Below are 15,219 nucleotides of genomic sequence, written 5' to 3'. Positions count from 1 at the left end.
CCTTCTTAAGTCTCAACAGTAGGGATGTAACGATATGAAAATTTCATATCTCGGTTATTGGGACCAAAATTATCATGGTTATCATTATTATCGCTGTATTGTTGAAATTGTGCTCAAAATGTTCAAAAAGTACTTATACACACACTGAAATAATTTAACCAAGTTGTATTTTGAGAAAAAATAAATAAATAAATAAATAAAATAATTGGCACAATGTACCTTCTGCTGACAGAAACATTCAAGTATTAACCCTTAGTGGTCTGAGCCTATTTTGTCCGTTTTTCAGTCCTTTTGATTTTGCCTTTATATACTATATAAACAAATGTTTACTATACCCATGTTTGGGATCTTTTTTTCAGCACAACTTCATTTATATCATCTGTCTATTATTTTTTTCACTTTAACCTACTATAAAAACATAAAAGGACAGAAAACACAAAAAAATATATAAAATCCGATTTGAAAAATGTATATAATTCATTGCATAAATAACACACAGATGCTTAACGAACCTTTTCAAAGACTTTAAAAGTGAATATTGGTTCCAAATATTAGGTATATAAAATCAAAATTGTAATAAATTAAAACTATACTTAAATATTTGACATAAAATCAGATCTTTACATAGGGGTTTTTCCCCTAAAAGTGCGGTAATCAAACACAATTATCATGATAATTAGAACTTAAACGGTAATACTAACCGTCTGCAATTTTACGGTTTATTGTTATACCAGTAATCATTACATCCCTGCTGAACAGTCAAACAAAACAACATTAACACTAATAATAATACTGCAAGATAAAATTTAAAAAAAAAACAGAAAAAAATCAATTCATTCTAACTGATGGTATCTGAGAAGAAGATTCTTGAATAATTGTTTACAGACGAATGACATCTGATACCAATCATCCATCAGACCCATTGGACTGAAAAAATGATCATACTGAAGAGATGAAAATTCAAACACCAGACAAGAAGAGGATTCATATGGAAGCAGACGTTGGAGCGGCAGATAGGTGGGTTGGATGGCGTGCAGATCTGCCTCTCGGTGTTCCAGCTGCTGGAGCTTCTCATCTTTATAAAATATGGATTGTATAAGTAACAGGGTGAAGCTGCTGCACTTTGTTCTGCTGTTTTCAAAGCCTTCTCTGAACATTTAACAGAGAAAACGTTGTGATCCGATGATCAGGGATGATCGGTTTATTCTGTCGACTTAAATCTGAGGCAAACATTTTAAAGCCGAGTATTCACGAAACAAAACAAGAGGAAAACATGCAGGAATTTAATGGTACTTAACCTTTGGTCCTTTTCTGTCAACACCCCCACAAACCTTTATCAGCAGGAATTTATTTTCCCGAGTTAAAGGAAAGTCATGGTGATCTGTGTGGTTTGGACCTCAAAGTTCTGGAACATTTATTCAACCCTTAAAGACCCAAATATTCTGCCTCAGTTTATTATTTTCACATGTTCATTACAGCGTACAGATCACAGTGGATCTACAGATGAATAAAATAGTTAATAACAGGCTGAATATTAGTAAAATTGCACTAATTTTTCTTAAGACATCTCAGGTTTTTCACACTTTTTGTAAAAGTATAGTTTGGTATTTGTGTGTGTATGTATGTATATGTATATCTCCCTTTTTTCTTTTTTTCTTTTTCTTTTTTTTTTAATTTTCTCAGTGATATTTTGTCCCTGTGTTTAAGTGTAAGTTTCCATCTCACAAACTCTGTTACATTTGTCCAGGATGATAAGTGGCTTGCTTTATGATGTTTTTTTGTTTTTGTTTTGTTTTGTCATATGTGTGTTTTGTACATGTTCTGTTCTGTATAAAAACAACAGTTCCAATTGTTTAGACCAGGGGTGTCAAACTCATTTCAGTTCAGTTCCACATACAGCCTAATATGATGTAAAGTGGGCCGGACCAGTAAAATAATATAAATAACAGGAGAAGAACTTTTGAGAGAAAAAAGTAAAATTCTGTAATGATAATGTTTACATCTACGAACTGTACTTGAACATAACATGAACAAATATGAACAACCTGTAAATTCAAAGTGCAATGTTAACAATATTACGCCTTAGTTTATCATTTATACATGCGAATCACAACGTACAGATCACAGTGGATCTACAAATAAACAAAACATTTTAATAACAGGCAGAATATTTTTACAATTCCACATACTTCTATTAAGACATTTCAGGTTATTCACATTTTTTGTAAAAGGATAGTCTGTAAATGTCAACATTTTTGTGAAATTTTTTTTTTTTTTTTACACTACAACAAAGAGAAAAATGAGCAGTTTTCGTTATTTATAGGTTATTATATAGTACTTTACTAGTCTGATCCACTTTAGATTGAATTGGCCTAAAATGATTCTAACATCTTTGATCGTTAATATTTTCAGTGTGATTTTTGCATTTCACAGATTCATCCCTGGGGCCAGATTGAAGCCTTTGGCGGGCCGGATTTGGACCCTGGGCCGCATGTTTGGCACCTTTTCTTGCACTATTGCTGTAAAAAATTCAATTAAAAATAACTGTGAAAAAAAGATAGTATGTAAATGTAAACATTTTCATGTAATTTAACTTTTTTACACGAAAGCAGAGAGAAAATTTGTAGTTTTCATCATTTATAGGTTATTATGATAATATTTTACTGGTCTGATCCACTTTAGATCATACTGGTCTGAATGTGGAACCTGAACTACACTGAACAAAAATATAAACGCACCACTTTTGTTTTTGCTCCCATTTTTCATGAGCTGAACTCAAAGATCTAAAACTTTTTCTGTGTACACACAAGGTTTATTTCTCTCAAATATTGTTCACAAATCTGTCTAAATTTGTGTTAGTGAACACTTCTTCTTTGCTGAGATAATCCATCCACCTCACAGGTGTGGCAGATCAAGGTGCTGATTAGACAGCATGATTTTTGCACAGGTGTGCCTTAGGCTGGCCACAATGAAAGGCCACTCCAAAATGTGCAGTTTTATCACACAGCACAATACCACAGATGTCACAAGTTTTGAGGGAATATGCACTGGTCATGCTGACTGCAGGAATCTCCACCAGAGCTTTTGCCTGTGAACTGAATGTTCATTTCTCTGCCATAAGCCATCTCCAAAGGTGTTTCAGAGAATTCATGAAGAAGACTGTGCGAGGAAAATGGTGGTCACACCAAATACTGACTGGTTTTCTGACCCCCCTGGACCACCCAATACAGTAAAAGTGCACATTTTAGAGTGGCCTTTTATTGTGGCCAGCCTAAGTCACACCTGTGCAATAATCCTGCTGTCTAATCAGCATCTTGATCTGCCACACCTGTGAGGTGGATGGATTATCTCAGCAAAGGACAAAGGAGAAGTGCTCACTAACACAGATTTAGACAAATTTATGAACAATATTTGAGAGAAATAGGCCTTTTGTGTTCGTAGAAAAAGTTTTAGATCTTTGAGTTCAGCTCATGAAAAATGGGAGCAAAAACAAAAGTGGTGCGTTTATATTTTTGTTCAGTGTAAAATGGTTTGGACACCATTGATTGTTAAATTCTTCAGTGTAATTTTTGCATTGGACCCTTTGGTGGGCTGGTTTTGGTCCATGGGCCGTATGTTTGACACCTGTGCTCTAACTCATCTCTGACTGTGATCTCATTTTTCTGAGGTTTTGGGTTCAGATCCTGTTTTCTCACGTCTTAATCTGACTGGTTTATTTTGCTGATCTTGCTCTAATCCCATGTGACCCTGGTCCCAGGACTCACCGTTGAAGTGGACGGCTCTGATGTAGTCGAGCAGCGACCGTCCCTCCACAGGGTCCATGTTCCCGCAGACCCCTGAGCTGCCGGGACACAGTTCCTGATGCATGTTGTGCAGAGCGTGAGCCACGGCGTACACGGCGTCGATCACAAACTGAACCTTCCCCTCCTGCTCGTACAGAGAGTCCCGGCCGATTCGCTCCTCGCCTGCAGAGACAAAGACATGGATGAACCAGGTTTTGGTTTTATCTGGTCCAAACTGAACCCAGGAGCCTGAACCTACAGGTCCTCCAACATCCACATGAGGCTGGATCCAAAAATGACTCAGTCCCCAAAGACCCTCATCCTGAAATGTTCAACTTCTAAAGAAAAAATGTAAGAAACTAGAAAAGCACTCAGAGAGCACAGACCTCCGCCAAGGTAGATCAGCCCCCCCCCCCAATCACCACCAAAATTTAATCATTTGTTCCTTGTGCCAGTATTGACATTTCCTAAAAATTTCATGAAAATCCATCCATAACTTTTTGGGTTATCTTGTTAACAGACAAACAGACTCCGATGAGCCCTGATGAAAACATAACCTCCTTGGTGAACGTAATAATACCAATATTTTTTTTTTTGCCCATATCACTGCACTCTGTTGGAACGGGTCAACAGCACGTTGCCACATTTAGCACAAAAGTTCATTTGGGCACAAAAATGAAGTGAAATGATTTTGATGGCCAAAGGTCAAGCTCACTGTGACCTCAAGTCTGTCCATCCTCACAAACAGAATCTGTCATAAATCACTTGAGGGAATTTCTAAAAATCTGGTACAAAACATTCATTTACACAAAAGGAAAGGATGAACTGAAAAAAGATTTGGTGTTGGTCAATGTTCAAAGACCTGTATGTGAACCCTTTAACCCCTGACGTATCTGTGGTGATTCATTTTAAATATTCATATAAATTCAACCGTTTGCTCAATAGGAAAAATTTCAAAACTTGCTGAAAGAATAGACCTTGTTCTTTCCATAGACATCTGAGCATGCTCAGTTCACCCCCCACCACCTTTGGAATGGGGGGTAAAACACAGATACAGCAGTGAGGGAGACCGACTCACTATAAAAATAGACCGTTTGGAATTTTTTTTTTTTTTTTTTTTTTTTACAGGTTTCCTTGTTGTTGTTTTTTACCTCCGCCAAGGAGGTTATGTTTTTGCCAGGGTTTGTCTGTCTGTCTGTCTGTCTGTCTGTCTGTTTGTCCGTCTGTCTGTCTGTCTGTCTGTCTGTCTGTCTGTCCATTAGTGTGCAACATAACTCAAAAAATTATGGACAGATTTTGATGAAATTTTCAGGGTTTGTTGGAAATGGGATAAGGAAGAAATGATTAAATTTTAAATTTTGGTGGTGATTGGGGGTGGGCCCACGGGGGGGAGGGGGGGGGCACAGACCAGAAAATTTCATCAAAATCTGTCCATAACTTTTTGAGTTATGTTGCACACTAATGGACAGACAAACAGACAGACAGACAAACAAACCCTGGCAAAAACATAACCTCCTTGGCGTGGGGGGGCCCACGGGGGGGGCCACTGATCAGCCTTGGCGGAGGTCTGCGCTCTCCGAGTGCTTCTAGTTTTTACTGTTGTTTAGAGAGTTGTGGTGATTTTCTTTTCTTTTTTTTTTTTTTTTTTTACTGTTATTACAGTTTTGACCGTGTAACTGCTTTTTGGAGTTCAACCAGGTGTCAAAAAGCAGCTGGACTGATTTAGAAAAAAAGAGCCCGAAACATAAACTACTGGGAAAAAATTCAAATCCTTGTTTTTTGTTCTGTGTGTTCCAGTTCACAGTTCATTTTCAACATCCTAAATGCCTTATTTAGTCCAAACCTGTTAAACTTCAATTCCTCTCTTTGTCTTATTCTGTTATTACCTCAGCAGAGGTTATGTTTTCATCGGGGTTTGTCTGTTTGTTTGTTTGTTTGTTTGTTTGTTTGTTTGTCTGTTAGCAAGATAACTCAAAAACTTATGGACTGATTTGGATGAAATTTTCAGGAAATGTTGATACTGGCACAAAGAACAAATGACAAAATTTTGGTGGTGATCGGGGGTGGGGGGTGGGGGGACTGATCTGCCTTGGCGGAGGTCTCTTTTCTAGTTCCACCCTGTTTTGACCCTAAAACACACAGTAAAACAAAACCACTGAGGTAAAGGAACACAAACACAAACTCACAGCAGCTTTAACGAACCTGAAACAGACGCACATTCACAGAACAAAGAATGTCTGAGGGGTTAAAGGGTTAAGAATATCATATAAACTACTGGGACGTTTTCAGTGCAACTCTAAGTGAAGTAACAATAGAAACATAAGACTGTAATCATACTTATGTAAATAAAAGGTTTTTCAGGCAGGAATGTCATTGTTTAGACTCAAATTGGTGGTTGATTTGTTAAGATCAGGCCAACACAAACATTTTCAACATGTTTTAGAGATTTCCTGCTTCAACTTGGTTTTCTGTGTTGTGACATGAACACACACATACTGTATCTACTGATTTATGTTTTATTAATTATGTTTTAATTGTAATTGTGTGTTTTTAACCTGTCTCTTTTCCATTTTGTAAAGCACTGTGAATTGCCCTGTGTATGACTTGTGCTATACTAGTAAATCTGCCTTGCCTTGATGCAGTTACACAGTAGTATGTGATCTGCATGAGTGTATGTTATATTTACTGATGCTTTAGCTTAGTGAAGGTGATGCTGTCTTTGTATTATCACTTTGAAAGTGCCATTACATTCTGAATATGACACATTTTAACAAAGATGCACTTCTCTTTTGTCTTTGGTTGGTTTTGTTTGGCTGCACTCAGTGCCACTCAAGAATGAAAGAACCCACAGAACACTTTATCAGGATGATATTGGAGGCTGTAAGACCTACCTACAGAACTGACACACAGCTAATGACGTATGGAGATCAGTCTGGATGTATAAGACTAGTGGTAGGACCTCCTGATCCCTGCTTCAATATGAAGGAAGTGTCAGACTGAATCACTGAAAGATGAGTTCAAACAAAAATTCACTTCTCGTACAGTTTTCATGAACAAGGATCGATCAGTAGATTCATCAGCTGTTGTCTACTTCCTGTTATAAACCTGTTGTTATTGTATCGTCCTGTAAAACCCTCTACATCAGGGGTGTCAAACTCATTTCAGTTCAGTTCTACATTCAGCTAAATTTGATCTGAAGTGGGCTGAACCAGTAAAATAATAACATAATAATATATAAATAATGTCAACTCCAAACTTTCCTCTATGTTCTACAGTGAAAAAAGTAAAATTACCGTACATTATGAAAATGTTTACATCTACAAACTATCTTTTCAAACATTGTGAATAACATGAACAAACTGAAGAAATAATCGTAATTTTAACAATATCATGCTTCAGTTGATCATTTACACATGTACATTATATATAACTTACAGATCACAGTAGGTCTACAAATACACTGAACATTTATTAACAGGTGGAATATTGTTAAAATTGCACTTCTCTTAAGACATTTCAGGTTGTTCACATTTTTTGTGAAATTATACTTTGTTTTAGTGTAAATACATGCAAATATTTGCATTTACAAAGAGAAAAATTTGGAGTTATGAGTATTTATAGGTTATTGGGTAGTATTTTACTGATCTGACCCATTTGAGATTGAATTGGTTCGAATGTGGAACCTGAACTAAAAGGATTGTTAATATCTTCAGTGTAATTTTTGCATTTCACAAATTTATCCCAAGGGCTGGACTGGACCCTTTGGCGGGCCGGATTTGGCCCCCCAGGCCATATGTTTGACACCTGTGCTCTACATCTAAGGCAGTGTTTTTCAACCTTGGGGTCAGGACCCCACGTGGGGTTGCCTGGAATTCAAATGGGGCCACCTGAAATTTCTAGTAATTGATAAAAAACAAAAAATTAAAACTTACTAATAAAAAATATATGGTGAGATGACAGAGACAATCCCAATCCATAAAAGACAAACTGTGAGTGTGAAACTGCAGCACTGTGGTTCTGTTTATCTGTCAAATGTTCATTGTGGTCAGTTTCAGATGCTGCAGCTCTTTCATAATTCATAGTTTCAGTTCTTGTTTGTTCAGTATTAATTGTCAGCCTTGTAAATCCAAGCTGGACTGACTGTACATATCCTGACCAAGGAAAATCAAATTCTCCCTTTGTGCAGTAATCTACACCTGGATTTACTGCCTCTGTCCATAATAATATACATTATATAGACTAAATGTCATCTAAAATTAATGTTTATTTGCAACATAGTTTAGCAAACTATTACATGATCAAAAACAAATTAATTTTAGCAAAAAAATGTCTCAGTTTTTAATGTCTGGAGTCGCCAGAAATTTGTGATGTTAAAATGGAGTCACAAGCCAAAAAAGGTTGGGAACCACTGCTCTCAGGTCAAACCTGTGCATTTCTTCTTTTCTGGGTCCAGTTTGATTCCAGGTCGGGTCAGTTTACACCTGAAGTCGTCCTCCCAGAACTCAGCGAACCAGATGTTCCTGCGGTTGTTCTCCAGAGAACGAGTCACAAAGTACTGATCGAATCCTGAGGAAACACACACACACACACACACACACACAAACACACATGTTCAGACACACTGTTTGAACTGACAGGTTTGTTCTTAGTTCATCCTCTGGTCACGTGTCCTGGTTTTACCGTCTATGGACGCTCGCTTTGGCAGGATGGTCACCGCCCCTTCGGCCACGTCCTCCAGCTCTGTGACCGGGGAGCTTTTGGCCCCCCAGCTGTCCGACCCCACGAACAGGAAGTGACCCGTTAAATTAGCCCGCTTCGCCGCCTCAAGGACCTGCCTACCGAGGAGAGGGAGGAGTCAGGATGGAGTCATGTGACTGAACGGACCAGGGACATAATGTCAGATACAAATACAGACCCCAGGGGTTCTCCACACTTCAACGACTTAAATTTAGAACATCTTAAAGCCCATTATAGAGGCAGTTTAAGACCTTTTTCATAAAGTAAATATACTGTGTTCATTCACCTGAAAGATCCTGAAGAATTTATGAAGGCTTAATACTTCTAGAAGCATCTACTTTTTAGACGAGTCCATTGTTTATTTTGTTCAGAGGGTGTGTTTGGTGATTGATCCCATTATAAAAGTAACACATGCATTCAAATGGTGATGTTTAATATGTATGTTCTTATCAGTTTTAAGTTTGTTTTTAGTACTGACTTTTATTGTGTTCATGTGTATTTTTAGTGTGAATGTACGGCTGGGATTTCCATTTTGTGTAACTTCTGCTGCTGCTGCCTTGGCCAGGACACTCTTGAAAAAGCAATTTTTAATCTCAATGAGCGTTTTTTTTTTCCTGGTTGAATAAAGGTTATAATAAAAATACATACAAATACAGTATCTGTGGAATATAGGGCTCAGAAATCTGCCAGATTAAGATGTTCAAATCGAGAGGATTCCTCTGGACACCTGGTATCTTGTAATATATTAATTATAAATGTGTTTCTTCAGTCATCATTTTAACGTTTTAGTAAATAAAGTGTTTTTCAATCATATTTTGTCTTCAGTTCCTATAGCCATTAAACAATTTTTAAAAAATGATACATTTTCCATAAGAAGAACGAGGATGACATAGAACGATAGAACGAACGATAGAACGATAGATAGATAGAACGATAGATAGATAGAACGATAGATAGAACGATAGATAGAACGATAGATAGAACGATAGAACGATAGAACGATAGAACGATAGATAGATAGATAGATAGATAGATAGATAGATAGATAGATAGATAGATAGATAGATAGATAGATAGATAGATAGATAGATAGATAGATAGATTTAGAAAAAGAAGACAAACCATGTGTCTGTTGAATCACCAGAAGAATAAATATGAGAAATAATAAAGAATAATATATTCCTCATTCTTACTGAAACAGTTCAAAGTGTTTCCAAGTTTATGACAAATGTTCAATCGAGACTAAAATGAAGTAAAATGATATTAGCGGCCAAAGGTCAAAGGTCAAGCTCACTGCGACCTCTAGTCTGTCCCTTTAGAATGTCTCAAAAACACCTTAAGGAAATTTCTTTAAATTTGGTACAAACATTCACTTAGATTTGAGGATGAACTGAAAGAGTTTTGGCGGCCAAAGGTCAAAGGTCAAAGTTACTGTGATGTCAGTTCCATTTATTCTTATGAGGATGATAACTGAGGAACGCCTCTGACTTAGTTCAAACTTTAGATTCAAGGGTAAAGTGGAATTTATTAGATTTTGTCTCTAAAACACTTTTCAGGCCATAACTGCAGAGACAGATCATGAGTTATTGTGCGTCATTTTGGTTCTGGTTTGATGAAATGAGACATGACATTAACCCACTACTGAACTGGGTGGACTCCATGAAACTCTGACAGATGCAGTTACAGCTGATTGGTCAAATGTCCGTTTGGTTTGTGCTGTTGTTAGAGGTCAATACTAACTTAATTCATCCAGACATGTTTCTGACCCGTCAAAAGTCCAGTTGGATTATTAGAGACTTTCTACGACTTTATATGGACCCTAATAAATGTTGTGAGTAAAGGTGCGAACACCAATACGACGTGTTTCCAGTAAATACATTGTCCTCCAGAGTTGTTTATCGTTGTTTTCCAGGTAAATAAAATGCTACCTGATGTCGTCCTCGTTAGCGAAGATGATGACTCCTCTGGCGTTGCTCGTCTCCATCAGTCGTTTGATGATTTTATCGAACTCCCCGTCTGTCGGCTCGCGAGGAATCTTCACCGACTGTGCGATGCAAACGCCACCTAAATAGAAAAGACATAAAAAAAAAAATATCTATTTTTCCTGAGTTTAAGGGTTTATGATGAAACAGTCAGTGGAGATAAAGTCAGGCGTCGCCATCCGAGAACTGTTTATTATGAGGATAAAAGAAACGTCTGGTGTCTCTGTGGAGGCAACAAATGCAATTAAAGCCCAGAGTTTATGACTGATTCACTGGTAATGAGCAACGGTAGGCGGTTCCAAGTCAGTAAAAATGGGTAATTAATCTAGTGAACCTTTTCCACGAAAGGCTGAAAAAAGACGGATGACGTGAACAAACGCTGGTTCATGTGAAAAACAACAGACTGGTTTTAAGTGTGAATACAAAGTCAATAACTGTGGATTTGAATATTTGCAGGAGAAGAGCTGAAGAAGAGAACAGACAGTTGGACAAAAAGGAGTCTACAACATCCACAAATACTGGAAATGATCCTTCAATCCAAACAGAAATGAAGCTGAACAATAAAAGAAAGGTCTTAAAGTTCTAAAAGACAAATGGCTTTAACCCACAGGTGTCAAACATGCGGCCTGGGGGCCAAATCTGGCCCGCCAAAGGGTCCAGTCTGGCCCTTGGGATGAATTTATGAAATGCAAAAATTACACTGATTAGTGATGTGACGTTCACGAATAAATCAAATCTTTTGAACGGCTCTTTGAAATGAACGATGGGAACCGAGTCTTTGTAAAGAGCCGTCCTTTTTCCTTTCTTTCTTTTTTTTTTTTTAAGGAGGAAGTGTCTGATTGCCTGTCAATTTAGCGTCACTGGGGAGGCGTTGGGCAGGAGGAGAATGTTCCAGCAGAAAAAACAGAGTGCTTGCACACTGCACATGTCTCATGGCAAGAAGTTAGCAAAAAAACAACAGTTTGAAACGTGAGGTGAGCATATTCAAGGAGGCGGAGCTGGAAGAGTGGTCGAAACCGGAGAAAAGTTTGAGAGTGAGTGAGTGAGTGAGTGAGTGAGTGAGTGAGTGAGTGAGTGAGTGAGTGAGCACCTGTGAGTAATGAGCCAAAGAAAAAGGAGGAGTATTTGGATGCACTTTTCAGGAAGAAAAGATGGACATGAAACTTGCAATATTTGCAAAAAAATATATATCTTTCAAGTCTGGGTTAACGAATAATTTGCACCTCCATTTGAAAACTCAGCACCGACTGTACTTGTGGGACAGCTCTACAGTCCACATAATGAACCGTGATGTTTTTGGTCCAATTCCAGCATTTGTCTAATGTCACCTCTCATGTCATGGATGGAATAAATCCACACATTTGAACTAACTATTCTTTTTTACAGTAAGATAATATTTACTGCTACACCAATTAAACACCTTTAAAATGTAATGTCAATCATCACATGTAGCCTATTTAGTCATTAAAACATTGGTGTTTCAGAATAATGCAAAACACATAAAAGAGCCAGTCTCTAGAACGGCTCTTTTCAGTGAACGGCTCCTGATTGAACGACTCCCTTCAAAGAGCCAAAAGCCCCATCACTAACACTGATATTAACAATCCTCTCAGTTCAGGTTCCACATTCAGACCAATTCAATCTCCAGTGGGTCAGACCTGTAAAATACTATCATAATAATCTATAAATACTCACAACTCCAAATTTTTCTCTTGGTAAATATAAATATTTTCATGTATTTACACTAAAGCAAAGTATAATTTCACAAAAAATGCGAATAACCTGAAAAAATATGAACCACCTGAAATGTCTTAAGAGAAGTAAATACAATTTTAACAATATTCTGTTTGTTACTAAATGTTTTGTGTGTTTGTAGATCCACTGTGATCTGTAAGTTATTATGAACATGTGTAAACGATAAACTGAGGCAGAATATTGTTAAAATTACACTTATTTTTTCAGTTTGTTCATGTGATTCACATCTTTTGAAAGGATACTTTGTAGATGTAATCCTTTTCATAATATAAATGTACTTTTTTCGCTCTAAAACAGAGAAAAGTTTGGAGTTGACTTTATTTCTATATTATTCTGTTATTATTTCACTGGTTCGGCCCACTGCAGATCAGATTTAGCTGAATGTAGAACTGAACTACAGTTTAACACCCCTGCTTTAACCTGTAAAGACCTAGTTCTGCTTTTGTGGTAGTTCCAAAATGTTTTTTTCTCTGTATTTAAACTTTCTTAAGTGATTTATCACCATTTTTATAATAGGGTCAAAACACAGTCATGTCCTGTCACAGAGTGAACTTTAACTGATTTCCATTACAACATTTATTTCAATATAAAGTAGCTCCTTGTTTTGGATAATCTCTTATGGTCCAACTAAAGCAAAAATGAATGTAAAAGTACAAATGTGGGTCATTTAGTAACACTAATCTGTCAAAGTGTCTCTAAAATGTCCGTCAGAGAGATTTCAAATACTGTGTTTTGACCCAATATTATCCTCTGGATTTGGCTTTTTTCAGTGAATTTCAGGTATTTTCCAGTATTTAAGTTACTGAAAGACTCCTCCTCCTTCTCCTCTGCCTCCTTCGTCCTCCTCCTCCTCTAGCTCCTCCTCCTCCTTCGTCATCATCCTCCTCCTCCTTCTCCTCTGCCTCCTTCGTCCTCCTCCTCCTCTAGCTCCTCCTCCTCCTTCGTCATCGTCCTCCTCCTCCTCCTTCCTCCTCCTTCCTCCTCCTCTGCCTCCTTCGTCCTCCTTCTCCTTCCTCCTCCTCCTTCGTCCTCCTTCTCCTTCCTCCTCCTCCTCTAGCTCCTCCTCCTCCTTCATCATCATCCTCCTCCTCTGCCTCCTTCATCCCCCTCCTCCTTCGTCCTCCTCCTCCTCCTCCTTCATCCTCCTCCTCCTCTGCCTCCTTCGTCCTCCTTCTCCTTCCTCCTCCTCCTCCTTCATCCTCCTTCATTCTCCTCCTCGTCCTTCATCCACCTCCTCCTCCTTCATTCTCCTTCATCCTCCTCCTCCTCTGCCTCCTTCGTCCCCCTCCTCCGTCATCGTCGTCCTCCTCCTCCTCCTTCCTCCTCCTCCTTCCTCCTCCTCCTTCATCGTCCTCCTCCTTCATCCTCCTCCTTCTCCTCCGTCATCATCCTCCTCCTCCTCCTTCGTCGTCCTCCTCATCCCGTTTATGGGTGTAAAGTGGAACTCCAGGAACCTGGCACAAGTTTTCTGTCATTTGGTTTTTGATTTGACGACGGACGTGGCGGTTTAACCCGATTGGTTAACTCCACCCACAGAGAGGGACAAGCTCCGCCCCTTTCAGCAATCCCATTAGAATTTGGTGGTTGTGTACAGGGTGCGATTTGTCAAAAAAAACAGAGGGGGGATGTTTTTTTGTTTTTTTTTGTCAGAGCATTGGGGGGGGGGGCAGTTATATACGTGGGGGTGCGTTCCATAACTAACGTGACTAACGCTGGCGTGAAACGAAACTAAAACTTTACATATTTTCAACATCCAACTCTCAGGTTGTATTCTTCTATTTTTCAGCAGATCTTACACAAATGTTCACAAAATCTAACTTGTATCCACTGGACCCCCTCCACTGGTCAGTGGCCCTCCCACAAATGCTTGGCCCCAGGAGTTTGTCACGTCCCCCCCCCCCCCTTTATAGCGCCCCAGTGCATGAGGACGTTTGCGAATTCTGAGACTGTGACAGCTGAACGTTAGTGTCAGTAATGTAGGATAAAGGTGGAAGAAAACTGTCACAATGAAATTCATGAGATGAAATTCACTGAGCAGAAGTAGGGATGCAAAAACCAGAGGGGGGTTGATCCGCCCCGCCCCACCCAACAAATTGCACCCTGGTTGTGTCCACGTACAGAAAAGCGTTGCACTGGTCAAGAATATGGAACATCTCAGCGTCACAGTTCCACCTCCTTTAACAATAAAAACGTTTTAAAGATTTGTCCTCGTCAACTTCTAATTTTTTCCTCAGTGATTTCTCATCATTTATTATATCATCATCTACACATTGTATTTTTTAGTGGAAATCATGTATTTTCTTATATGTAATTCACTAATCATGTAGATGTTCGTAAAAATTCTAATTAAAGTTGTGAATTATTATATCAGAAACAGAGAAAACTGAAGAAAAAGTGTCTTTTTCAGTCAAATCTCTCATTAATTGAACATAACCCCAGTGTGTCCATCCACTGTCACTAATCCAACTCCATGGGTTTTACTGGTTGAATCAATGTTGTAGACAGTGTTTCCATGGTAACTATGGAGCCTCTGAACGTCCAAATGGGTCATATCTGATGACCATGAAAAGATGAACTGTATTTTACACCAGTTACTGACATGTATTGATAGGATCAGTGGATCATCAGGTATTAAACAGTTTAGATCAGTAGATGGTTTTGGTCGACGGTGGATGTTTGGGTTTTTATGGGTTAAACATATTCTGTGAATCCAAACCATCAAACTTTTTCTCCTTTTTACTTCACTGAATAACAATCTTTGATTCATCATGGTCCTTAAATATTAAAGTATATCTTTTGTTTCTGTGCATTGTGAAATAAAAACTTGCTTTCCAAATGACAGACGTCTCTATTTCCTACAAAACAAATAGAAAAACATTCAATGTGGGATTAGAAAGGATTCAGATCGGGTGAACCGCTTTCCACCCAAATCCCTGCATCTGACGCAGAACGAGACGAGATAT

At 38.3% G+C, this 15,219-nt stretch overlaps 1 protein-coding gene across 2 annotated transcripts in view; it reads right to left on the bottom strand.

Moving 5' to 3' along the window:
• The window catches only part of LOC115422143 (metabotropic glutamate receptor 6-like), a 57,390-nt gene that overhangs the window by 19,739 nt on the left and 22,432 nt on the right, over nt 1-15,219 (bottom strand). For both annotated transcript variants that reach the window (XM_030138238.1, XM_030138240.1), the window contains exons 4-7: nt 10,448-10,583; nt 8,463-8,617; nt 8,208-8,348; nt 3,765-3,965 (exon numbers count right to left, since the gene is read on the bottom strand). In XM_030138238.1, the coding sequence (XP_029994098.1) occupies nt 3,765-3,965; nt 8,208-8,348; nt 8,463-8,617; nt 10,448-10,583 (633 nt within the window). The remainder of the gene's footprint in view (nt 1-3,764; nt 3,966-8,207; nt 8,349-8,462; nt 8,618-10,447; nt 10,584-15,219) is intronic.

The sequence above is a fragment of the Sphaeramia orbicularis genome, chromosome 7, assembly GCF_902148855.1.
Source record: "Sphaeramia orbicularis chromosome 7, fSphaOr1.1, whole genome shotgun sequence".
Lineage (NCBI taxonomy): Eukaryota > Metazoa > Chordata > Actinopteri > Kurtiformes > Apogonidae > Sphaeramia > Sphaeramia orbicularis.
This window is presented reverse-complemented; position numbering and strand designations above follow the sequence as displayed.